This window comes from Sinocyclocheilus anshuiensis, unplaced genomic scaffold (genome assembly GCF_001515605.1).
Source record: "Sinocyclocheilus anshuiensis isolate Anshui unplaced genomic scaffold, SAMN03320099.WGS_v1.1 scaffold2083, whole genome shotgun sequence".
NCBI classification, from domain to species: Eukaryota; Metazoa; Chordata; class Actinopteri; order Cypriniformes; family Cyprinidae; genus Sinocyclocheilus; species Sinocyclocheilus anshuiensis.
Window position 1 is genome coordinate 192,158 of NW_015536601.1, and position 20,785 is coordinate 212,942.

Consider the following 20,785-nt stretch of genomic DNA (forward strand, 5'->3'; position numbering starts at 1 on the left):
TAATATCATTACACTTTATTTGCTCTGTTTTATTTTGTGAAACCTTACTACGTATATGGAATAACCGTTTTATAAAAGCAATAAGCCCCGTGAAGCCGTGGGTTACAGTGAATTTATAACAGCTAAGGGGGTTTTAGGCACTCCGCTTCGCGTCGTAACAATGCCCCTTAGCTGTTATAAATTAACTGTAAACCATGGCTTCTTGGGGCTTATTGCTTTATTAGATTGTGTAAAATATATGTTTAGAAATGAATATTATTTTCTGTGTGCCTATGTTGTAAATGTAACATCTGCTTATTTATTCTGCTGATTAATTATATTGGCACCATATTGTTCATTCATTCATTCGTTCAATTATTTACAAATTTATGCTATTATTTACCAGAAGTTATGTGATATTTAAAGTTATGAAGAGTGAAATCAAGTTGCAGTTCTTTACAGTGCGACACTGAAAATTAAAATAAAAGATTACAAATTTAGAAAATTGACAGATAAATATTGGTATTTTACTGTTGTACTATAATTTCTATACTCTATTTTTTTATTTTGCAGTTACAGTATTTTACAATTATTATTATTGTTATTATCTCATAGTCATATTGAAGGGGTCAAAACAGTGAGAATGTGGCAGTGCGTTATTTTAGTATCATTGAGATACCATTAGAGTTTTTATTAATATTTTAAATTAGTTCTTATTGTGTTGTCAGTTTTCATTTGAATTTTAGTTCAAGTTTAGTAATTTTGTTGTGTCTTTTGTCATTTTTAGTAGTTTTTCTTATATGCCTAATATGTTTAAATATATATTTTTAGTTTTAGTACATCAAGTTCATCGAAATTAAAATGAGCAATGTTGCTTTCTCAACTTCTCAAAAAGTTTATTTTAATATTTATTTCAAGTATCAGATTTTTTTTTTATCTATAATAACCCTGATATGTGACTCTGGAGCACAAAACCAGTCTTAAGTCGCTGGGGTATATTTGTAGCAATAGCCAAAAATACATTGTATGGGTCAAAATGATTGATTCTTTTATGCCAAAAATCATTAGGATATTAAGTAAAAATCATGTTCCATGAATATATTTTGTAAATTTCCTACCGTAAATATATCAAAACTTAATTTTTGATTAGTAATATGCATTGCTAAGAACTTAATTTGGACAACTTTAAAGGCGATTTTCTCAAAATTTAGATTTTTTTGCACCCTCAGATTCCAGATTTTAAAATAGTTGTATCTCGGCCAAATATTGTCCTATCCTAACAAACGCTTATTTATTCAGCTTTGAGATGATGTATAAATCTGAATTTCAAAAAATTGACCCTTATGACTGGTTTTGTGGTCCAAGGTCACATATGGCCTATTGAACACTCAAGTAAAAGAGATCACAATATATATCGCAGAAAAACACATTACTGCAATAGCGTTTTTCTTATACTGTGCAGCCCTAGTTAGGACTGAGTGTTAGACTAAGCAAACAGCTTGTAAGCTGCACTTTTTGTTGCTGTTGTTTTTGTTTCATTTGTTTTCAGGTATCAAAGTCTGGCCTTCCATATCTATGCAAAAGTCGTTAATGACTTGTGCATGTAAATATTGAGAAGAGACAAACTGCGAGTATGTTTTTCTTTATTGAAGACATTTTTTTTCCACCTCGCCTTATTTTAAGTCTCGAGTCAGTGCCATGCTTGTCCTGTCATTCCCACAATGCATCATTACAGATCACATTCACAGTCAGAATACCATCTTAGCATTTCAGGAAGACGGAGGGATTCATATTTTGTCATTTAGTATACATCATCTCATTCATTATTGCTTTACACAGGAAATAAAGAAAGATAGACGTGGCATTTTCAAACATAATTTCCCATCCAGAAGTTGTAAACATCATTGTCTTTCATTGAACGATCAGCATTGCTTTCTTTCCCTCGCTGATACACAGTGCGTGGGTGGAGTTTTTAGGAAACATCTTGTGAATTTCTGTTTTGTAAGAAGAAATATTATTGTGAGACTTGTGCGTCCTGAAGTTGTATGGCTTCTTGCAGTGAAAAGGAGGTTACGGCTCGAGATGTGTTTGTCATCTTATCCGCAGAGATCATTGTGGAGATGCTCGAGTGGTCCATATGTCAGGGGCAAGAGGCTGCTGTGTGACCGCTGGTCTGGATTGACACATCTTAAGAGAAGACAAGAAAGCAGAGAGAATCAGAATGGAGAGTGTAACACAGGCAAAAGCAATCTATTCAGGACTTTCTCAATATTGTGCCTCTGACATTTGATACGTCCTACAGAAAGCCTGAAGATGGGATCTTTCTTTGCGGATTTGTGCGATTACTAAAACAATAGTTCACCTAAAAATGAAAACGTCATGAAAAAGAAAGCCAAATCCATCAAGCTTTGTTGAATACAAAAGAGAACTGTAGAAGCATGTTCATGCTTCTGTTTTCCAGTGAATGTAAATGGGGATGAACACTGTCGCGTTCAAAATATAACAAAATAAATATGACTAAAGAACATTAAAAGCCCGTTCACACCAAGCATAATAAGTATAAAGATAACGATAAATATATAGTTCTAAAAATCGTTCTCAATATTAAAGAATAGCAGAGTCCACACCACAACTATAACGATAAAGACAAAGAGAAACGATATCGTTGGAATCACTTTCAAAGCGATTTTTCTCCAGCTGATGAACGATAAAAAATTGACAGCCAATCAGAATCCATCCTGCTTTAACGAGCTCAAGAATTTAAAGCGGCAGACCCGCGTGTGCACTTAGAATAAACAGACGATATCGTTCGCTGCTGTGGACGCTAATATCGTTATCTTTATAGTTATCGTTCTTGGTGTGAACGCGGCTTTACAGTAAATTGTTGTTAAATTAAAAGTAAAAACAGTAAAAATAGTTGTAAAGAAATGGTAAAAACTGTAAAACCTGTTATTCATATTTTATATGTGTAATTGCACAGACAAATATTGTAAAATGTAGTTTTTGGAAGTAAAAAGGTATAAATTACTATATAATTTACAGTTTAAATCTATATATGTAATGCAATGTACCTTTACAGTAAATTGTTAAAATTGTGGTTAAAATTGTTTTTTTTTTGCAAGTAAAAATATGTCTCCCTATAACATAATAAAAAAGTACAAATTGTATATTTGTTCAAAAGTTTTAAAATGTTAAAAGCTTTTTTTTTTTTCACAGTGTACAGTATAGTGAATAGCGGTTTAAATTTAAAAGTTTTTTTTTTTTTTTGTCCAAAAAGTTCTCAATCATCCATCTACATTCACTTTCATTGAATGGAAAAGAGCAGCTCAGACTTTCTACAAAACAACTTCCTCTGTGTTCCACAGATCCAACGCAAATCCTTTATTGCATATTCCTTTAAAGTTCATCTCATTCGCCTCATTTATCACATTGGCATCTGTCTTACCAAGGACATTTCAACACAAAGCATCACATCCCCGTCGCTTCGTCATACATTTGCATGTGTGTATTTACACCCATCTGACCGGCTCTGGCAGGAACGACGGAGCCTTTCTCGCTCGTCTGAAATAAGATGACCATCCCTTGAGGTGTGATGGCCAGTGTCCATGTAAGCTTTTGCTTTCAATATGTAAAAATAAAATAAAGGGTTTTCACAGTGAAACCATAGAAGGACAAGTTTGGATGCCCAAAGAACCTTTCAGTGAACAGTTCTTAAAAGAACCATTCTTTTTCAGTGTAAAGAACATTTGAAAAATCTAAAGAATCTTTTTGCACGATAAATAACTTTTTTTTTTTTTCTTTTTTTTTTTGGAATGGAAAGGTTCCATAAAGCCTCTCCATGGAACCATCAATGCCAATAAAGAACCTTTATTTTTAAGAATGTACCATTCCAGCCTATACCCGTATTCAACATCAAAGCGCAAGACTGAGCCAGTGGTACAATTATGGCCATTTATATCCTTGATATACCAAATATGATAACAGCACATCACAAAAGAGTCATGAAATAGAGGTGGCAGATTGATTTGAAGCATTAGTTATGGATATTTTATGGAAAAATGTTGAGGTAGAAAAGCAGGCAGGGCCTTTGCCAGAGAGAAAATGGGTAAATAATTTCCCCTGGAATCCAAACCCTTTATTTGGCACGTCAGTTTTCACTCACTGTTCAATTCTGAACCTCAAATCACTCAACTTGCAGTTTACGGGCCTGTCAAAGCTGCAAGAACACGTGTCACCTTCTCACAAGCTCTGCGTGACTCATGGGCACAAGCAGTCATGGAAGTACAGAATATTAGCTTTTGCCGTTTTTCCCAGTAGTGCTTAAAAATAAGAGATCTCGATGCTGTGGGGTGTTATTAGACGGTTATGGTGATAAGAAACTAGTGTTTTTGTAATAGATTCCATGCTCTGTGAGACTCCACGCCACAGGTGGTTGACGTTCCCCATCAGTAAATACTGGTTTAGTGCAGCCGTTATGAAAGCTGCCAAATGGAGCTCTCGATTTGCAGAATTGCTCCCTAGTCGAAGCGTTTGCAGAGTGAAATGTGTTTTAATGTTATTAAAGTTCTCATCAAGCCATTTCATGTAGTTTGAGTTTTCCTTGGTTTTAAAAGTTTGGGGTCAGTAAGAAGTTATTGTTTTTTTTTATTTAATATTTTTATTCAGCAAGGACTCAATTCAAATCAAAATTGTCAGTAAAGACATTTATAATATTGCAAAAAAATAAACTATTTCAAATATGTGCTGTTTTTTCCCCCCGAATCCTCTGCATTTCATGTGTTGATCTGTGCCACGTTTATTCTGCAGTCTTTCTTTCTCACCCTTTCCCTGTGAAACTGAACTGTAACTAGGGATGCTTTGATCGATCGGCCGGAGATCGGTATTGGCCGATAATCACATTTTATGACTCGATCGGTACTCACTTCACTTGGTCGATCTCACGAACCGATCGCAATTTGATGACGTCAAAGCGTGATGACGTACATAATGCGTGGGGACAAATAATTTGTCATGTCATCGCCGGTGTGGAAATGCTATGACGTTTCGAGAAACAATGAAAAATTCGCTTTTTGTTGTGTATGTTTTGCATGATGATATGATGGATGGTTCATTTTTAACAGCAGATGCAGTGACGTTAGAGCCTCACTGCACACGTCTGCGGCGCATTATGGCTCCACGGGAACTGGAGCTGATTGCGGCCGCTCTAGCCAGTGCTTGTGTTTATACCGGCCAGCAGCGGCACGTTTCTGAAGCGGCTCTCTGCGCTGCTTGGCTAAAAATAGTCTTTTGTGAGTTGTCACAGCGTGGAGGACGGAACAAAACCTCGTCGGAGCCATAAGGGATAACGGTAACATAATAAGCTGATCGTGGGCTGCTTTTAAATGAACATTTAATTATAAAACAAAATATCTTCTTTGGCCATATTAGCCTACTCAATAGAATTAACACAGGCTTTACTCCTTTCAAACTTTATCTGGAATGTAAACGTTTCTGTCACTGCAACTTCCCGATCAGGCGAACGAACACACACACACACGAAATCGTCTGCCTCATGAAAAAAATGTATTTTAAAAAAATGTAGTTAATATTTGCATCATTTATGATGCCCACCCGCAAATAATCAGAAAGAATGCATTTTTTTATTACCCGACCCACGGATTATCCAAAGCGCCCGTGGATATAGGAAAAGCAAAATATGTTTGCTGCGTAAATCAGACGGACTTACTGAAAATGCAAATTCATTCTCTGCCAGCAGGAGGTGCTTTGAAGCGGGAGAAACAGAAGTTTCCCCAGTAACGGCTGTACACAAAGCAGCGTTGAGCTCACAAACGCTGCTTTATAGAACATGCAAGATGAAATGAAAATGACATTGAAAATTTTCTAAAGATAGTCTTCCTTCAGAAATACAGTGATATAAAAACACCCGCGCCTCGTTTTGATTTTTAATCGTGCAGTACGTGCCCATTTTTATTCAACGAAGCCTTTTGGAAAATCAGTCAGTTTTGATATTGTGGCGAGCGCCACATATAAATAAATGTATTAGAAACACATCCCACAGCACAACCACCTGAGCCCAACTCATCACCTTAACTTTAACTGCGTTTGTAGCCGGCGCCTTAGTCAGACTGATAAACAAACACAGACCGGAAGTTAACTTCGGGCCAGGTGCGTGCGCCCGATGAAAGTCTATATAAAGCTTGAAGCATCAGAATCGGCATCGGTATCGGCCGATCACCATGACAAGAAATCGGTACTCGGTATCGGCTGCAAAAGTCCTGATCGGAGCATCCCTAACTGTAACATACACAGCTTCTGAGGTGTTTCTCTGTTTATAACTTGGTGGCAGTAAGTTCTCTTGTTGTGAACCGAATCCTCAGCCTGCAGTTTATCAGGAAGGTTTTTTCCAAACTACTGTTGTGCTGTTTGGCCACAGCGCTGCTCCATGAATCATTGCAGCATCATTCATCAGGTGTTTACAATATTTTGTTTCTCATGAGATTTATTTTCCATTGTGATATCGGTACTAATATGGTGAAATTCTTTGAACATGATGTTTAATTGGTTGTCTGCTCTGTACAGCTCTAATAGCAGTAAGTCATCGTAAGCCTGCCCTGGATGGCTTCATCAAATACCAGCGGAGTGGCTAACTGCCGGCTCAGAGCGCTCATTAACAATGCCTGCTAATTAACTTAAGCGGACTCCAGGCTCAGAGTTCATGTCTAAACATCCTGTTAGGTTCAGAGAGTGAAAAGGGATACGTTCGCACACACATTTCACAGGGGAAGTCCTTAATTATAGCACTGTCGATACCCAGACCTAAAACCAGTTCAAATGCTTACGAAGAAAATGAATGAGAAAAATACTACAAAAACTGGCCTTTCTCTGTTTTGCTGTTCTTGCAGTTTTTATTGCCAATACCAAATTCTTGTGCAGTTTTCCGTGAGAACCATAATGGTTCATTTCATTGTTACTATTTTCAATAGTAATGTGCATTTGAGAAGGCTGACCTGCAAGGGTGCTTTGACCTGGTCCCTGACACCCAGTACTTTCCACTTTCTCCAGTGTGGTTTGATTTCCACTTTGAATGAATCTAGGCCAATGCCGTATTTCCGTCTTATTGAAATCTGAAATTAATTTTTAATGTTTTTTTTTATTATTATTGAAATATTTTGTTTTAAATGTTAGTTTGATTCCAATGTATGTTTTTATATAGATCTGTTTTTATTTTTACATATTTGAAATACATTTTCTGAGCTTTATAAACTACCAACATGACCTAGTCGCAAACTTTGTAGTGCAATTTGCCATCCCTTGATTTTATCTTTAGCTTTGTGATGAATAGGTTTCAGATTGTTGGACTTTTTAAAATGCTGATGTCAGAGGGACGTCCTAAATTGTTAATGAAGGCTGCCTGACCATTACTCTAAAGCTTTCTTTCTTTCTTTCTTGACCATGGGAGTCAAGCAAGATTTTCAGTAAATAACAGCTTAAATTTCAGGCTATTTTATGATTTTAAAACACATGTTGGGTGGACCAATTTTAAGATATTTATGGTGCTTTTTGGTTCTATGGCTCTATGGTTTTTTTGGACTTTTGTCATATGCCAAAGAGCAGCGTAAACATTCTGCTAAACATCTCCTTTTTTTTGTTCCATAGAAAAAATATGACTAAATTGCCTGTACTGTATAGAAATGTTGCTTTAACTCATTTGAAAGTATGTTGTTTTTGTAAAGTAATGGCCACATTTACCGTTGTTTACCATTGCAAATTTTCACAGGCCAAATCCAGTCATTTCAATAGGAATCCATGTGAAGGGGAATATCATGAATGCACAATATTTCTCCATGCAGATTTTGCAACGGGATTAATTCGCAACATAGTATTTGCTGCATTGACCAACAGAGAGCTGTTTGATTTGAAAGTGTCGTCTGTGTGAGCTGTGCTTTTTTACCATTTGTCCTAGACATTTAACAAAAATGTCACTAATGTAACCACATCTTTACTGCGCAACCAACAGAAAACAGGATGCACAATGAAACAGCACTGTGAGGTGGCTCTGATTCATGTATTATATATTTGATGCATATTTTATGATTGGGGTTTAATTGGTATTTTAATGTTTTAGAACTTTTTTAAATCCTGTGTAATATGCTAACAGAACAGTAATAATAAAAAGAAAGAAAGAAAAAAAAAACACACCGCAACAAAACTGCGTGTTTTCTTAAGGTGGAATTAATCACAGCTTTCATTTCACCCGCGCAGTTCCCAGAATGAAAGAACAACCACAGTGAAGGATTCATCTCAGATGTAGATTACAGCTAAATCTGTCCAGACAGTATTTGTAGGAGGCAAATCTCGGCTCTTTATTTGTCTGGCGTGGTTCATCAGAACTGTAAATATTCTTGATTTATGAGCGCTCTACATTTGTTTGATGGTAATGGAAGGACTGTTGTGGAGCTGTGATGAAATACCAGGGCCAGAACTGCAGGAAATGAAAGATGCTGTAAAGGAGGGTGATTTATATGTCAATCTTCTCAGGGATCTACTATCTAGACCTAAACCAAAGAAATAATTTTCTGAATTAGTATATTATTATTATTTTTTTTTTTATAAAAACGTATTTGCATGGCAGAATGCAAATGCTTTTTTTTATTATATGGTTTGCCATTCGTCATAATTGCTAAGGTTACACCTCAGACACACTGTCGTTAAATAAGCTATTTCATTCTCTCAAATGCATTTTTTTATTATGCTTCCAGTTCTGCTTAAAGCATTCAGGAATAGAGTCAAGCTAATCAATTACGCATTCCTCATTTACATGTCCACAGGCTGTTGGGCAAAACTGTTGGATTTGTCCTGCTGAGCTTTAATGGTGGGAATCTTGCGGAGAAGCCAGGAAATGAAAGCCTAGCTGATGTGACTGTGTTATGGGAGACTAAAGCAGTGTGTTTATTTTCAATGTAGCACTGATCTAGGCCTTTCTGCAATAAATTGTCTGAAAGAAGTGAATTAAAAAGAAAAGATCCATTTTCAGTTAATGACTAAGCTGTGATGGACTGTTCGCACCAAGTGCAATGCGACTAACAGAAAGAAGGCTAAAAAAATCCAATGCACCAAATGGCAAATGCTCATAATATTAGGGGAAAAAAAACTATTTATATAATTTATAATTCATATTTATTATTATTTTTAAATATTTATACAAATTTATTTTAAATTAAAAAGTATAATATAATAATATAATATAATAATATATACACACTAAAAGTGCCCCACCCTTTATGGACTTCCTCTCACTTTATGTGTATTAAAGATGTTTTGCACCTAAGCTAATTAATACAATTAATCATATTTGTATAATCACATGCATTTATTTTATTTTGATAGCCTTAATTGTTTAATCTTAAAATGTTGCGTTCATTCACTCCTCAAAATGTAGATTTGGTGTGAAAATGCCTTTTTACTAAAACCTTTTATATTGTGGTTTTGTAACAAGATAAAGTCTGTTTCCAGGGCATTGCTAATGTGGACCAATAAGCTTTGTCTTATAGCAGCAATGGTAAAGAGAAAATATCGTGGCTCAAACAAAAGCCCATATTGGTTTTCCCACTCAGGCATCTGAAGCTCAGTATGGTGCACGGGGAAGAACATTTTTAGACCATTTTTACAGCTCAGCAGATGTTATGATTATAGGATTTCCCTTTATGTATTCTCCTGCAATATAGAATGATGTCCTGGATTGTGGTTGATAGGTCCGTACTGTGATTATGTGTGTTATAAACGCCCTTGTTAATGCATTTTCACAGACAGAATATTGTATTTTAGTTTGTGTACATATAATAAACTTTTTATGCTGCTTGACATATTATCGCTGTTAACATTGATTCATCATCGATGCAAGATTTTAGTCATACCCTGTTTGTTATTGGGTATCGTCTTGCAATCTTATTTTCCTAATGATGGACTAATTACAGTACACGCATGCACATGAAACTGATATCGAAAAAGCACTCTTACACACAAACCTTGGGTTTCAATTAGCCCCAGGCTTTCTCCTGTGCTTTTTTTTGTACTGTCACAGTTTTGACATATAGTTCTTTGAGAGTATTGATCCTGTGTGATAAATAAAACACTAATGAGGTGGACCACACACAGCTCAGAGGCAGCAACTGCACCCCACTGCATAAAGTCTCTTAGCAGGAGCTTTATACAGCATGAAAAGACACGTACCCAGCAGAACATGCATTCAGGGTGGTGACGATGGAATCTGGTATATCTGAGCATCTGAATATTGTAAGACATTCCAAGTCTTTAAAATGTTTTGCTTTAGGGAAGGCAGTGGTAAGTTGTGCCAGTGAGGCAGATTATATACAGTTTTGGTCATGTGAATATTTATTTAGAAATGGGTTGTCAGATGCAGGTGATTAAGAAATGCATATGAGAAAAGTCAGTTTTCTTCCTAAAAATATGTATTAAACATGTTGAATTCCCATTGTATAAAACCTTGTAAAATTGTCTAGATAAAGATGAACCATGAATCGTTGATGCTTTAAGGTAAAATATACTTCAACAAATAGTGATAGTAAGCTTTGCATCCATATCCCAAAAAAATTAAAATAAAAATAGTTTATAAAAATGGTTTGCTATATTAAAATATTATGAATATTACACCTCTCATTATAAAATGGTGTATACATAAAAAGGTTTGCCTTATTGCCATATTGATGGCTATTAAAATGTAAATATTTTGCAGTAAAATAGACTAAAATACTTAAGAATATGGGATTGTGGATAGTGGATGTGGATTGTTTTTCTGATTTACATTCATTTATTTACTTACACAGTATTTAATCACCCTCAATTTGTTCCAAACCTGGGTGACTTTTTTTTTTCTGCTAAACCTGAAAGGGGTCCTATTATGCTTTTTCACTTTTTCAACTTTAGTTAGTGCAGTAACGTTGCTGTTTGAGCATAAAAAAGATCTGCAAAGTTACAACGCTCAAAGTCCACTTCAAAAGGAGATATTTTATTTAACAGAATTTTGAAGAATGTTGGTAACCAAACAGTTTTGGGTACCGTTGACTTAGATTGTATGGGGGGGAAAAAATACACGCTAAGACATTTCTCCAGATATCTTCACTTATGCTCCACATAATAAAGAAAGTCATACAGTTTTGGAATGAAATTAGGGTGAGTAAATGATTGCAGAATTTTCATTTTTTGGTGAATCATCCCTTTGAATAAAAAGTGGCACATCTTACCCCACTCTCTTCTACTCCAGAGCCTAGATGGAAACTATGCATGCCTTGGATGTCAAAATGTGTGTCCATGCAGATATGGTTAGAATTGTGGCACAAAACAATGTGGTGGTGATGATGATGGTGGTTATGATAATGGTGGTTTTAGTGACAGCAGTACAGCTTTGGATGGAACACACTCATTAGTATGCAGTTATTCTGGGGAAGATGGGCTTCGGCTCAAGGGTTTTACCCATATGTTTTAATCTGTGGGTCACGGCATATCTCCAGATCATCACACAAACTTGATGAATCAGAATCTCTCCCTTCACTGGGCCCGAGGTTCCAGAGATAAAAAGAGTATTAGTGGTTTGTGCTGCAACTTCATTGGTCAGTGAAATTTTTGTGTGCCATTGTCAACCAAATATGGGCATTTTTGTATGCCGTTATCAAAAGCAACCATGATATTCATGAACATTGAGGTTTGTTCCCACATATATCACACAACTTCTGTCATGCTCTAGTTGACCGCAGCTTTTGATGATGTTTTGTTATTTTGTACAGTTGCACACACAGTTTAGATTTACTCTTGAATAGAAAAGCAGGAACTTTAGGACACACATTCCATAGTTTGAATGTTCACCTTTGCTATAAAGACTTCAATTTAGAATAAGAAGGCAGACATTTACCTCTGGGGTCGAAGCAAAAGGATTTATTAAGAAGCTGACATAGTAAGGATTTGTGGGAGAGGTGGATTGCAAGGGGAAACATAGAATGCTTAGGAAGGGGCAAAAAAATACTTTTTCACAGATTCCATTTAAAGTTATAATCGTACAAAGATATGTGACCTCTGTGTGATGTCCACATTCATATAGGTTAGGAGCACCACTTTGCACAACTGCATGTCAATTTCTTTAAATAAACAATCTCTACTTTTATAGATGCATTTTCTCTGCCCAAAACCCTTACATTTGCAAAGTAGGCAATGAATTACTGCTGCTAACTAATCACCAAATTGCCAGTCTGAAACACAGGGATACAAAGGACATCTAAAAAAAAATCAACATTCTAGTTATATCTGTAAAAAACTAGATATCCATTATGCACTTGTCATTTTCCTCCATACCATTCATGCTATTTCTAGAGTAGAGTAGGGTTTATGCAGTATTCAGTGGGTTATAGGCTCTAGACAAGGCATTCATAGAATCTATCAAGGCTCAAGCAGTGGTAAAGGGAAAGCTTTTTAGCCTTTTCAGCTTTTGTAGTTTCAAACCAATTCCTTCCTCTCGTAACGCCATGGCTCAGTCAAGCCTTAAAGTTGATTCTTGGGAGCACTTGGCTCCATCTTTTTGCCTTTTTGTTTTTATGTCTTTCTTCTCTCTGATTGTATATGCTTTCCTGCTCTGTTCTGCTCACTGATATGGGCTTGCAAAACCCTCTCCCTGATCTGTCCTGAGTAGCTGTGCAGTTGCAGACTGCCACGTTGAAGGACCCTCGTGCTCATTTGAGCAGGTCTTTGGGATGACAGTAAGCATCCGCTATGGCACAATAGTGGTATCTGAGAAGACAGAAGTGACAGAGTCAGCATCGCTCCGTGTTACTGCCAGCTTGGGATGCTCAAGGGCCAGTGCTGCCCGCGGCCTCCCATTCTGTGCCTCCTTGATGGGTTCCAGAAAGACCACATGCTTGTTGTTACTGACCTTGCGGCCGGGTCCCTCCGTAGTGGCAGGTGGTGTTGGTGTCAGGATAGACGACTGGGCACTGCATTCGTTCGCAGGACTTGGTGTTGATGGTAGACACCAGCAGCGACAGGGTGTCAAGTAGAGGTACATAAGGACCAAAACCAGGCTGACAATGCAGCCCAGCAGGGTTGTAAAGCCAGTGTTAAAGGGCTCCTCCTCTTGATCGCGCAGCTGCACAGTTACATTAACTTCAAGAGAATCGTTGCTTGACTCTTGATGGTTATGGACCATGCACAAGTACACCCCAGAGTCGTTCTCTTGTGCCACCAAGATTTCCAAAGAACCATTTGAATACATTCTCAGTGTATTGCTATTACCAGGAGGAGCAATGTATTCCCTACTTGGGGATACCCACGAATAGTTGAGATGTTTTCCCTTTAATGATGTTATACAATCCAACATCACTGATTTCCCAGCGTCTGCTTCCATGCTAACTCTCTTCATTGGAAGATTTATTATGCAGTTCTCAAAGTATCGTACATGCTTGAGAAAACGCACCACAGCACGTTGCTCACCATAAAGCAAGCACGTATGCTCTTCCCGAAAATCTGTTACTGAGGTAAATCCTCTGTACTCCCATTGTTTAAACAGGCTGTACATGGAGCACTCGCAAATTAGGCTATTGTTGTGCAGGAACAACCCATTCTGTACCTTTTCCCTTAGAGCTGCGATGTCTTTGACAGGAAGGTTGGGCATACGGTTCGAACTTAGATCCAGAGTGGTGAGATTGGGATGTTCTTGAATAGAAAAGAAGGGGAAATCTGTCAGTCTGTTATGGCTCAGGTAGGCCTTGTGTAGGTTACTCAAACCACTCAGGGCTTTGCTTTCTACCCTCACTATCTGATTGTTGTAAAGGAGTAACTCCTTGATTCCTACTAACTCTTGAAAGTAGTGCTCCTCTATAATGTTCAGTTGATTGGAGGAAAGGTCCAGATGGCGTATGCTGCTTGTATTCCGGAAGGTTCCAGGAGTGAGTCTGCTCAGCTGATTGTGGGCTAACCGTATGGTGTCAAGATTGGGCAGAGCAGAGAAGCTACCCGCCTCAAGACGTTCTATGCGGTTGTGGTTGAAGTCCAGTGTTGCCACCATTCCAGGCAACTCTACCGGGACTTGGTTGAGGCCGAGGTTGGTGCAGCTCAGGATATCGGATGCAATCAGGCAGCCAGAAGGGAGATTGGCTCTGACTAGATGCAGCAGAAAAGAGCTCAGCATTAGGGGTGCGGCCACACCCTGAGCGCACAACATTGTGTCGTCAGGACGTCTTGGTTAGGTGTTCCTATCCTTAAAAATCGGACAGATCAGATCGCAAGACAAGGAGAACAAAAAGACACGAGTTATTGAACACAGTGGATAGCTTGCTCAATAATTCTTTGTTCAATTGGCACTGTTCTGTCAGCCCAAAGCGTGAGAGTGCATCAGTGCGAGGACTATTATTATTTAATCAACTTACAACTTACAAAATTCTAATCTTAGAAGTTGAAGATGATAATATTATCTTTACCTTAAGGTTGCCAGCAGTTACTCCAAATATCCCATCTCATAACTCTTGTTTGGCTGGTATTTGAATTTTGAGTCCTGCTCCAGATTTTAGTCCATTCTCATGTAGAGAGAGTTGGAGGCGCGGTCATCAAAGGGAAAGCAATTGTTTTTGTTCCATCCTCAAGGCTGAGCCCAACCTTCTGTGCACCATCCTTTTTACAGTTGGTGTTGTTTTGCAGTCCTGACCTCTGGGATAGAACAGAAGAGGTCTTAAATCAAGAGTTAGCTCACTGCCGCAGGCTGGAGGATGTTTTTGAGAAAGTCAGCATCCTGTCCAGTTCAGTTAGTATAATCTTGCCCTCAGCTGAGCAGCAGGCGCATAGCGTGTCACATGAGCACTGGTCCACAGTAACCACAATAACAGTCCACAATACAAGCAATCTGATGTCAGTTTTTTCTCAGTGTTGCTCCAGAACCCGGAGAAAGTGGTCCTTAAATTTTAGACATACAGTTTGTCTGCTCATTTTGTTCAAGTGACAAATGGCATATAGGGCTACTAACTCTCGGTGACATTTAAGCTTCCAGTGTCCACGTGGCTTCTGGAGAAACTGGTGAAAATATTAAAGCACAAACAAAGATCATGATCTTAAAGCTTTTTGGTATTCCTTCCAGATAACATTTATTTCTTCCTCAGCATCCATCCTTTTTTGTCCTATCCTCCGATTTGCTCTCTGAATTGTACGGGTCTTCCTCCTTTTCCTCTCTGTCGCTCTCTCGCAGAGATTGAGTGTATACTACACTCCCTCTCCGTCTCTGTCTCTGTCTCTCTTCTCTCTGCGCTCTATAAACAGACAGGCATGGAGTTTCAGAGGAGTTGAATTCAGAGATTATGAAAGGGAAGTGTTGTCCAGAGCCTCCCCTGATGGTGCTCTTTTTTTCCTATTCCTCGTGTTCGTCCAATTATGCATTTGCCTTTACTGATACCTCTTAGGCAGGTTATGTTTACTCTCTTTAGCTTTAATATCTCTTCGACCTGTGTTAATGGGGATCTGAATAAGCCTTAATTGCTTGGATTCAAATTCATATTAATCTCAAAAGTGTATACTATTATTATTTTCTTTATTTTTTTCTGTTTTGAAAGCTGGTTGTGATTAGCTAATCATTTAAATGTAAAGTGTCTAATTTCGGTGTCACTAGCAGTACCAAATGGAATTACATTTCCTTTTGCCATCTATTGCTTCTCCACTGTTCTGTAGAGTAGAGGTAAAATAGAAATAAAATCACCACAAACATAGTCCATATGACTTGGCTATATACTTGTGCTGTATCCTGAGTGTTCAGAAGTCATGAATGTGGATCAAAAATAGTCGAAAATCTTCATGTTGTGCCAGGTTTGATGTCAGTAACACCAAAAATGGTTCTTGCATGTCTCGTAACAGAACACAGTTGGCCAAGTTTGAATAATCTGGTTCATTGTGTATTCATTATGGTTGAGTGAACACTATAAACCTGACATTACTCATCCTCATGAATTAAAGATAGTATGTGTATCCGTGTCCTTGAATTTGTTTTTTCTGCACCTGTAGAGAATCTTTATCTATGAATAAACATCTTTATCTTGCTTATAGCACACATATGAATGTGTGTGTCTTAGCGCCTGTGTAAGTTGTCTCTGCCCTTCGGTTATAGTTGCGCAGGCTTTGACTACTGTCAGGGTGCATTATCCTCTGAAACCACTGCTGTGGGCCACTGTCAAAGGTCTTCAAGTAGTCCCACACACTCACACTCGCACTTCTCTGGGTCCTTCTAATACACAACACATTACTTCTCATCATCTTTGCCAGTTTCATATCTATAACTGATTGTCGAGGCCCACATTTTCGACAGGTTTCTTGTCACTCTTCCTCAGGCAAAATATTTCACGGAGCGTTTAGCAAGTACTAAGTTGCTCACTGTCAAAAGTTCCCCGATATAGCATTGTTCTGGAAAATTGGTTTCCTGGCTCTAAGCTTGCTCATATTTCAAAAACAATACTCTGGAAGTAAAGGAAACTTGCAGGAAGACAGGAAGAGGAACCCTTAAGTTAATAGCTTAGTCTCTCCTGTATATGCTTCCGGACAACCATCAATTTGAGCCGGAAGTTGCTTTGCACCTTTTGATAACTTTGACCCAAGAACCAGTGAAGCATCAAACTGCTTATCATGGCCTCCCTGCTGACGTCTTTACGGCGCTCTCTTCAGCATGACATATCCATCTGCTTTCAGAAACACCTTAGAAAGCACTTTCAAACTGCTGTGAGCACCATAAAGTTTTAGATGTCCCCAGATACAGAGTGTTGCTCTTCCCAAGAGCATTCTGATACCATTTATCGCCCTTTGACAGTTAGTTAATATATTTTGAAGATAAGAGGTGTTAAAATATGATTCATGGGAAATAGCGTGGCTTCTGACAGGTTGTTCAATGGAAGCAGCCCTCGGTGGTTGATAGATCTCTACAAGGTGTTTTTGTGATGGTAAAAGACCTCAGGGGTCTGCTGATGTATTCAAGACAGACAGACACTTGGTTCTCAATGGCTGGGTAGTCGATCATTGAGGACAAACAAAGTGATGTACCATGAATGTGCCCAAGAAAAGCTTTGTTTTGTAGAGAAAGAGGAGGTGGCTAAGTCTATTGCAGCTAAGAAGTGCTCACAAGTTTGGAAATCGCAATTATGATTTGACATGTGTTCGTTCCAACACCGCATTGTTCTCTACTAAAGTTCAACTTTCACACCATTGTATGTATTTAAAGGTCCCCTGAAGTGCCTTGAAACATGCAGCATTATTCTATGTGGTGACGTAATTTCAACTGAAACAGGAAGAGAGGGCGGGACATATCGAGCAGCCCCACCCCCTTTTTAAATAGCCAATAGCATTTTGTTTATATCTGCTCGGGCCAGAGCCGTTGAGCTCGGTAAAGCCGCATTTGACTGCCACAGTCTAGATTACCCCCTAGATTCAATATGAAACTCTTAGTAAAACAAAATAGTGGTCATAATCATGCTGAGGCTGTGTAGTTGTAAAAGTTTTTAATATATGCCGACTCGCGCATATGATCTGCTTCATGCGATTGCGTCTCTGGACCAGAGCCAAAGTCCGGATCAGACTGTGTGCGCTGCCACGGTTCGCGTGAAACCAGACCTCATTTGCACCAATCTGAATCGTTCCCTATCACCTACATTGTGCACTTCGAGCCATTCACTGTACAGGAAATACTACAGTGTAATCAAGTGATCGATCTCAGCCGCTTCAGCGTCTATTTATAGTGCAGGGGGCGGGCGCTTCGGATTCTAGAGAGCATTTGATTGGTCAGAAGATTTGATGAGAAGCTGAAGTACGATGTGACTTCAAAAAAAATTGAGCCGTTTTGGCGGAAGTGACCAACTGCAAGCTTTGAATGCTTATATCTTATAAATGTGAATTTTGTCACTGTTTTGGAGCACGCTGCCTTATAGATAACCTTAAGACTAGCATATTGATACTAACACCCAAAAAACTTTAATTTTGATTTCATGAGGACTTTAAGTACCATGTACTTTATCATGTATTTTAAGTACCTAGCACAATAGCGATAATGGCGTACTTTGGGATACTGATGGATTCAACCACCCTTGATTGTTTTCCAAATAATTCTGTGGTAATTGCTCAGATTTGCACTTGTTCATGAAGTCTTTTTCCAACGGTCTAAAGAATTGCAGAGAATAACTTTTTTTTTTCACCTTAAGTCAACCAGGACGAAGCATCAAGAGGCATCTACGGACCTGGGAAATATCACTTCATCTGCACGTCTCTTTTGATCTCCGGCAATTAGATAGGATGTTGCGTTATTGTCGAGATGCAGCACGAATTCAGCTCAATCTGCAATCTAAGATGGTTTTCGGAGAAAAACCGAACTGCAGCCACACAAATCGGCAACACAAAAAGAAAATCGAGGCAGGCTGTTGTGCTGTACTCTGCAAATGTACAAACTCGACTTCATGCAGAGGAACAAACCGAAGGAGAACGATTTGAGACATTGTTTCTAAATTGCCTCTTTTGTTGTCTGCGTTCTCATTCCTGAGCGTAATAAAGCACAGTGCTTCTGTCAGAGCAGAGTTCATGTACCATTTTATAGTTATATGAATGTCTGTTTTGTGTGGATGTATGTAGCATCTCAAGAATCACTAGGTTCTTTTAGAATACATTCAAATTAGTGTCACAGTTCATCGGTTCTATACACTGAATTGAGTATATTATTCCTATAAAGTGAAGATGAAAACCCATGAATAAAGAATATGTGGGTCGGAGACATGTCCTAGCGGGTAGTGCACATGCTCTGACATGTTTCATACTAGTCTCAGCCTTAGACGCCTACAGTCTGTTCACTGACCGTCTCAAACATATTGCTCTCAAGAATGCAAGGGCTTCTAAAATAATCTGTTTCAATTTGACTGGCTTGATTACGCATCTTCAAGGACTCTTCTGTGTGTTTACAAGATGATGAGACAGTGCTTTTTCGATGAGTGCCTTTGACAATAAGTACTAAGTACTAATTATTGGATTTGCCAGTGATTCGCCAGCCAGTTATCCTTGTTAATGGCACCAAATCATATTTTGACCACATATTTCAGTTTACAGAACGAAGGATGGCTAATAATACTGTTGGTTACATTTCATTGTCTCCAATGATCATTACATTGTCGTTTGTCTCTCAGTTGCAAAACTACTACTACTAACTATAGATTTATCAGTGTATAATGTGTTAAAAGGACATAAAACTTTAGTGAATGGCCAGTTCCAGTACAATTATTTATTTATTTTTCCTCTGCTTTTTTAGACTTCTTTGCAACTCCTGTGTGCTAAATTATCAAACAAAATAATTAACACAACATGAATATAATTTTCCATTTAAATATATTTATGTGTATAGTTATATATCCGTATTATTTTCATGAAAATGAAAGATTATCAATTGCTAGAAACCCAATTTTGACCCAAATTAACAATTGTAACTATTTATATGAGAAATACTACAGCTCAGACAGTAAAGTATTTAGTTTGTCCTATTTTTTCACCATTTATTGAAAAACACTGTACTTTCTCTTTTGTTTTCATCCTTTAGTCTGTATACAACCATACAGGCCCTTTCACCCAAGGGCCCCTTGTAAGCTCTGCGAGCCCTAATTATCCAACTGCATGCCAAGTGTGAGTGGATCCGGGCATGTTTTTGAAGGATGTGAGGGAATCGTGAGCCGTGTGTGTAGTGATGGTAGCTGTTCCAAAAGCCTCCCCCACGCTCATCTGTCAGCCCCGCTGTGCTTGGGAGAGGCAGGATTGAAGTAGAGTCTCTGAGAAGGGCCAGTGAGTCAGTGTCTGTCTGTTGGGGGCCACAGACGCCACAAATAGCCTCTCCTGTTTAAAGGCTTGTGCTCTCGGAGAGACACCTGCTGTCATACTGGGATGTTTTACAAACCGATTCCAATTCTTAAATGGGGCAATATATTTATATATATATACTGTATATCTTCTTGGATGGCCTAAGGGTCAGTAAATTAACTGCAAATTTTCATTCTTGGGTGAACTATCCTTTTAGTGTGACTTATACTTTTAGTTTTTGTCCACTGATTTGATGAGACAAGCTGTGTTCCCAGATTTCTGACATTCCGCATAGCAGCACTGTAAGGTTTCACTGTTCGAATTAGGCTACTCCTCAACACATCTGTTGCAATCTGTTTGTAAACATAGAAATCCAACATCAGTTCAAAGCATTGAAACAAAGCTATTTTTGTTGGCGAGCGTAATAATAACCAAAATAGCTTGCAATGTTGTGTCTGAAATGTCACTTAATAGACATGACATCTTGTTTATAGAACAGTTCAGGGGTTTCAATAATTAGTAGATGTCTTTGATCTAGTTCTGTGACTAACTGACAGATTGAGAGAGATTGAGACAGAACTGTCACAGATTGAGAATATTGAGTTATTTACATACAGTAAGGTAAACATTGACTCGCCCACTTTTTCACTAATCGGTAGAAAAATGAGCAGCCGTTAAGCCCTAGAACTAACTGAAAGCAATTGAATAATGGTTTTAAATCAGATTAAAACAATTAAATTCTATTTTTTATCAGTCTATTGTCTTGGTATTAACTAGTTTTTTATATAAACTCACTGTGGTTGGTGGCTTTACATGTAAGTTAGATGATCTCTCGCTCCCTAAATGGGTGGTTCTTGCACAGAATAAACACTAAAGTTAACTAGATTTAGGGCTGCGACAAGCAATTGTTTTGATAATCGATTAACAATTATTTAATCAATAATTTCAACAATGA

General features: G+C 38.0%; 2 protein-coding genes across 4 annotated transcripts in view; one reads left to right on the forward strand and one right to left on the reverse strand.

Moving 5' to 3' along the window:
* The window catches only part of rnf123 (ring finger protein 123), a 174,329-nt gene that overhangs the window by 106,836 nt on the left and 46,708 nt on the right, over positions 1–20,785 (forward strand). The window lies entirely within an intron of this gene.
* On the reverse strand, positions 1,945–15,244 carry LOC107703752 (amphoterin-induced protein 3-like). 3 transcript variants are annotated; one of them, XM_016506494.1, is made up of 3 exons: positions 14,460–15,244; positions 12,917–14,239; positions 1,945–2,166 (listed from the first exon to the last, which is right to left on the reverse strand). In XM_016506494.1, exons 2-3 carry the CDS (start codon positions 14,201–14,203, stop codon positions 2,089–2,091), a joined length of 1,365 nt encoding a protein of 454 aa, XP_016361980.1. In that variant the 5' UTR covers positions 14,204–14,239; positions 14,460–15,244; the 3' UTR covers positions 1,945–2,088. The 3 variants fall into 3 exon arrangements, with proteins under 3 accessions (XP_016361980.1, XP_016361972.1, XP_016361964.1); XM_016506486.1 differs by lacking the exon at positions 1,945–2,166 and having other exon boundaries at positions 11,915–14,234; XM_016506478.1 differs by lacking the exon at positions 1,945–2,166 and having other exon boundaries at positions 11,915–14,239.